Source organism: Pagrus major, chromosome 7 (assembly GCF_040436345.1).
Source record: "Pagrus major chromosome 7, Pma_NU_1.0".
Lineage (NCBI taxonomy): Eukaryota > Metazoa > Chordata > Actinopteri > Spariformes > Sparidae > Pagrus > Pagrus major.
Genome location: NC_133221.1, coordinates 8,797,883 through 8,803,882, shown reverse-complemented (window position 1 = coordinate 8,803,882; position 6,000 = coordinate 8,797,883). Strand labels below are relative to the sequence as shown.

Sequence of the window (6,000 nt, the reverse complement as noted above, 5' to 3'; positions counted from 1 at the left end):
CGTTTGTAAAGGACATGTAGAGGGTCCTCGAAACACCCTGCTTCAACAACTTCCCCGGACTGTTTATCGACACACGACCTTTGTATGTCTGTTCGCCGTGATGTTTCGTAGGAGTAAAAGCATCAGCTATTTCCTCAGCTTTGTCCCGGGTAAACGTCGTCTCGGGACATACAGGTTCCTGCCTGTCTTCTTTTGCATCGGAGGCGTCATGGAGTGGATTATGATCAACGTGAGGATAGGAAGAGAGACGTTTTGTGAGTTTCAAATGACAAACTGTCCTTTTTTTTATTTAATGGTAAAGCCGTAAACTATGTTAGCCCTTAGCGTGAAGGGGGCTAGCCCGTTAGCCGTGTAAGCTAAGTTATCTGTTGAGTGTTTTGCTAACAGCAGTTAAAAAAAACTTGCTGCTAGCAAACAGCCCAAAAACTTTCAAAGTAAGAGCAGACATTTCTCTGAGTTCTGAGTTGCATTAAGTAAAAATCTGACTTGATTGACTGCATGACGTATTTCCTGTCCGGCAAGCTCACTGCAGCCTCCTCTCCTCTGCTGAGTCTGCTCCACTGTCATCAGGAAATATGGAAAAAGTGAAAGATGGAAGAACAGGCTTTTTTTTAAAAGTGAACTCAGTATACTTGGATGGGTCAGACTGCTGGAGGACAATATATCATAAATAAATGGCACGATATATTTTGATTTAGGACCTCAGTATTGAGTTCACCCCAGAATGAAAATTCAGTCGTCATCTACTCATGCATCTACTCATGCATCTGGAAAGTTGGGTGAAGTTTCGTAGTCCACAAAACATTTCTGGAGTTTCACAGCAAAAGCACTGTTGCGACATTCTGCTTGATAACCAAAGTAGATGGGGACTTGTTTTAAAAGGTTAAAAAAAAAGATACAACATAAACCTAAAATGCCACCGTACAGCTCGTCAGGTGAAATCCAAGTCTTTGGAAGCCCCCGAGATCCCAAAATGATTCAAAAAGAGATTATTTAAACCTGTATTAAAGCCAAAATCTTTACTGGAGCTGCTTTTGCTCTGCAGCTCCATGGATGTTTTGTGAACTATGAAACCTCACACTTCTTTACATTGTCATGAGGGTGAGAAGATAATGACTGAATTCATTTGTGGGTGAACTTATCCTTTAAGTAATTATTCTTTTGGTGTCACCATCTGTGATTTCCATACTGCATAAATCAAATCAAATCAGTTGTATTTATACAGCCCAAAACGACATCCTCTGTCCTTAGACCCTCGATTTGAGTGAGGAAACACTTGCTATATTGAATAACAAAACAACCTTTTACTAAACTACGTACGGCAGGTGATATTGTCTCAAAACCAGCAAATCATTCGTGGGAGTTTTGCATCATATTTTATATGCTGATCAATTTCTGCGTATGTAAAATGTATGTATGCGTCTTCAAAGCAACTTTTATTTACAGCTGAGAAATAAATCTTAATCTAGAACAATATTTTATGCTTAAATGTAGTGTATCTGAAGCACTAAGTAGAACAAAGAGAAAAAAACTCAAGTAAAGTATAAATCATCAAACTTAGTACTTATATTCACTGATATGTTTGTAGCTACACCTGAAGAGAGTAGGTATCACTCGATCATTCAAAAGATTTGTGAAGAAAAAGGACCCGAAAATGTTTCTACTCTCACTGAATCCACATCCCTTCATTCCAGATGTGCCCGAATGCACCATTTTAGAAGAACTAAAAGGATTAAACTGCCCTGCATATTTGATCCCGGAGTATTCTGAGGTCATGTAGGGCTAAAACTGTTCTCTCTCATCTCTTGTTTTATTCCTCAGCTTGTAAGTAGTTGCCTTGTTTTACATTTTTTGTAGTCACAAACACTATTTCCAAACTTGCTGAACCTAAACATCTTTTCACTGGAGAAAATTTGGTATTTTATTTATATTTCCAACACGGAGGCATGACCAAGAATCACACTGTCAAGTCGTGGAGCAGACAGTTTATTTCAGTGCGACTCCACGGACTCTCTGATGCACTTACTTTCCTCTGGATTTGATGTTGTCGTTGAAATGTGATTTGAATCACATTTCAAACCACCTCCAAAATGTGGTTTGGATCAGATTTGCAAAAATTGCTTTTCGTGTGTTTTGTTGCTGTCCAGACTTCCTAAAATATATCTGGATACAATTTGGAGAAACCAAAAAATTTTTTTGAAAAAGACTTGTGTTGGCAGTCTGAACACAGCCTGTGTGTCCCACTGAGCCAGTATCCTGGAACTGTCTCCCCGAAATGGAATGCAGTCATCGTTAATGTTATTGATTACACCTGTGCTTCTCCAGCTAAGACAGGCCAAGTTGTCTGCTGTGGAGAAAGAACTATTGTGCACGTTGGCTCACTTTCACACTGTTGTATTGAACAGAGCCATCATTAATGTTCTTCGTTACACCTGTCCTTTTTGTTCCATAGTTAACAAGACATGGGTGGCATGCATCAGCCATTCACAATGCAGTCTTGTCTCCTAATTTTTTTTTTTTGTCCTTCCAGATGATGTCTACCGGAGAAAACAATCAGAACGGGAGTACCAGCAGAAGATAACAGAGGGTCTGATAGCTCATAACGAGCCTGCAGCCAAGTGAACGACAGGCTGATATAATGTGGACTTCACAAGTGTCGTCCAAGGACACATTCTTGGACTCATTCTTGTTTGGAATGGACTTCACAGCATGTTATTTGGTTACAACAACCATATTACATTTATAAATGTTATTAAGGAGTCAAGAGTGAAGAGCTGATGGAGAAATCGCTTCCAACATGCAGCTTTTATTGTTAATATGATCTTCAGTTGAACAAGCATTAGCAGTAATAATATCACTGTGAACAATGAAATAATCTCAACAACAGTCTGATACTGATTAAACAAAGAGTCTGTGTTGATGTGTTATGTTAAACAATCAAAGACAAAACAATCTCAGCCATACTGTAAAAAAAGGGAAAAAAATACAAAGCTTCTTTTTATTTACAGATTTCATGGATGATTTTGCACAGATGTGTTAATATTGGCAGAAAGCATTTGATAAGAAACAAGAAATGTAACTGTAATATCTGTAAAGAGGTGTTGAACTGTAGGTAGATGTGAGAAGATAAAATCTAACTTAAGAACTGTATTTTGCAAATGTTATTTGTTTTTCTATCAGTTTTCAAAAGAACTTCTGCTCCAAGGTTTACCTCTGACAAACGCATGCTTTGGTTACTTCAGTTGTACCATCCGATAGGGAGAGTCTCCAGACAGATGAAGCTGTTAGGGTACTTCGAAAGCTTGATGGGATTCCCGTCCAGTCTCACCTGGTACAAGTTGGTCCGGATGTAGTAACTGGTGTTACCTTTGCAGAATGTCTCGTCTGTTATAGTTGCGATCTTGTTGTTCTGCAAAAACAGACAAAGGAGATCAAATCCAAGGACACCAAATTGGCCTGTCATGCAGATACTGCTGGCTCAGCAGACAGAATTTTAATTGCTCCTGCAGAGCTTCTCTGACTAATTGTTGTGATCGCAGTAAATTGCAGATGAACTTACATGCAGGTGCACAACGTGAAGAGACTCTGGAAGTTGGGGCACTGCTGTGAGTTCATTGTTTCCAAGGTAAAGGTATCCCAGTCTTGTAAGTTTCTGCAACACCAAAAGACCGCTATTTTGGCTCAGGCTGCTTGCGTTATCTAAACGCATGCAAAGTACATAATGTCTGCAACGTTTTAAGTCGAGGTTGATGGGCGCGCCTGCTAACTTACCTTAAAAGCAGTTGCCTTTACACCCTGGGTTTTTAGCTTGTTGAAATTAGCATTAAATGACACTAGTTTGGTGGGCAGTATGGGAAGTCTAGCCAGTTTGTTTTCTGCAAGAATGAGCTCCTCAAGATCGGGAAGTTTTGAAAAAGCTCCATCTTCTATCTCAGAGATGAGATTCCCACTGAGGTCAATTCTTCTTAATGGGGCTAGGTATAAAAAAAAACAAAGGAGATAGAGAGAGATTAAAAGATGACATTCGGTGAAGAGGAGGATAAGTTGACGGTTACAATGGATTTTATGTACCCATGTCCGCAAAGTCGCTGTTGCGTATTCTCGTGATTTTGTTGAAACGTGCGTAGAGGTATGCTGTCTCCTTTGGCAGCGCTGGGACAGCTGACATTTCAGGGGACACCTCCTCACAGTAGACGGATCCACTCAGGCAGACACACAGCAGACATGTCGGCAGCTCTGAAAAAAATCACAATGTTTCATTAAACTTGACTTTGAAGAAAAACTTTTTTCTTCTTATTTCTCTTTTAGATACATCGACTAATTGGTCTCAACGGTATGGCTCTGCCACATGAAATACACTACACACAGTCAAGATGAGGACACTTGATCAGCCCCATTATTACATAATATGGGCTTTAGCTACATTCAGAAAAATGTGGAAGAATGCCTCAGCAAGTGTTGCATAATCAGCTTTGAAACAGTTGTTGAAAACTATTTATCTGTTAAAACAAACCTTACCGTCAGCTTTTGGATCCCTCGCTGCGTCCGTGGCTGGTTCTTCAAAGTCTGGAAAGTTTACAACGCCGGGCTGTTTAAAAAAAAATAGAAATCTTCATTAAAGCTATACTTTTCCTCCCAGCTAAAGACTACTATGCACTTCCTCCACCCGCTCATTTGCACAGTGTAAAAATCCCAAAGGATATTTTTACCTTAGGTTTTCTCACTTCCATGTATTCATCTTTTGCTGCAGAACACAGGATCCATGGGAGCATAACATATGTGAAAATTAAAGTCCTCAGTTGCATCATTGTGTCTTGGTTGCTGGTGAGAGAGGAGAGTACCGTCTGCTAGGTTGGGATCTGAGCTACATGTGAGCAGGAAAATTTTCCATCCACTTTTTATTAAGCTGCCAGAATACTTCTGAGTGAGAAAAGGAAACAAATTTTAACTCAATACGTGCTGTGTTTATGTGGCTCTCAGTGATTATAAAGATAATAATCTGCATTTTTGGGGGGTAAAGTGTCTGTTGATGATGAGCAGATCATATTGAGCACAAAGAAATACATAAAAAAAAACAAAGTAAATGTAAGCATGCTGTTTTTAAATGTTGCTGTCTGTGACAAAAGAATGTTGTTATTGGAAAAACAGAGTGGTCTGGATTCCAGTAATTCGTGGGGAAACATTGAGTGATTTATGAAATAAATTGCCAAAGCAAGCACTGAACTGGACAGAGAAAAACATTTTTAGAAAAGTCCCCTTTTTTAACACTTCAGTTCAAATGCCGCCTTAATAACAGCATTTAATGCAATCTGTGTATTCAGGAGGGGGGTGTGCCTCAATCAGAGGTGACCTTTGTTTCTTAAATTCTCCATGCAGCCAAAAGTGCTCTTTTCTTCTCAATCCTGAGTTGAATGTTTGAGCTTCATTGTGAAGAGTGACTTGACACTAGAGGGCTGTTTTCACATGAATCGCTGAAATTTTCTTTGTGCTCATTGAGAATGTTTATGCTGCAATCCAGAAAACTCTGAACTCGAAAATGTCCAACTTCCTTCCAGACAATCTACAATGGAAAGCCACTCAAAGTCAGAATCGACTCGACTTCACAGGGGAGCGCTTGTCTGATGTTGCACAACAATGGCAGCGCCCATGGGAAGGTATGGTGTATTTGTAGATTACAGTATTTCAATAAAGCTGGTGAATGAAATGTTTAATATAGGTCTCCAAGTATAAAAGCTGTAAAATAAAATATAGAATGGTGTCCGTTACCTCGTGTTGTTTTCCCTCCTCTGTTTTGTTTATAATGCGAGGATGCTGCACTGCTGAGGATTTAATTCTGTGTACAATTGCCAAAGAGGTATTTTGTTTCGGTCGGTCAAGCTTTTTTGTTCACTTTCGGCGGAACGCTTTGAGTCCTCCGTCGTTGGACCGCAGCCGAAGAGGCAGGCCAACAAGCGTGATTTGTGACATCACAAACAGTTTGGATGTGGATGTAACGTATAA

The 6,000-nt window shown here is 39.6% G+C and overlaps 2 protein-coding genes across 2 annotated transcripts; one reads left to right on the top strand and one right to left on the bottom strand.

The window, feature by feature from the left end:
• On the top strand, positions 1 to 3,150 carry uqcc5 (ubiquinol-cytochrome c reductase complex assembly factor 5). Its single transcript, XM_073471200.1, has 2 exons — positions 1 to 254; positions 2,531 to 3,150. The coding sequence occupies exons 1-2, from the start codon at positions 101 to 103 to the stop codon at positions 2,620 to 2,622; spliced, it is 246 nt and encodes an 81-aa protein (XP_073327301.1). The 5' UTR covers positions 1 to 100; the 3' UTR covers positions 2,623 to 3,150.
• Positions 2,776 to 4,814, bottom strand: ognb (osteoglycin, paralog b). The gene is made up of 6 exons (XM_073471199.1): positions 4,710 to 4,814; positions 4,519 to 4,588; positions 4,072 to 4,236; positions 3,772 to 3,974; positions 3,560 to 3,652; positions 2,776 to 3,409 (listed from the first exon to the last, which is right to left on the bottom strand). Exons 1-6 carry the CDS (start codon positions 4,806 to 4,808, stop codon positions 3,239 to 3,241), a joined length of 801 nt encoding a protein of 266 aa, XP_073327300.1. The 5' UTR covers positions 4,809 to 4,814; the 3' UTR covers positions 2,776 to 3,238.
• Between the last annotated feature and the right edge of the window lie 1,186 nt (positions 4,815 to 6,000).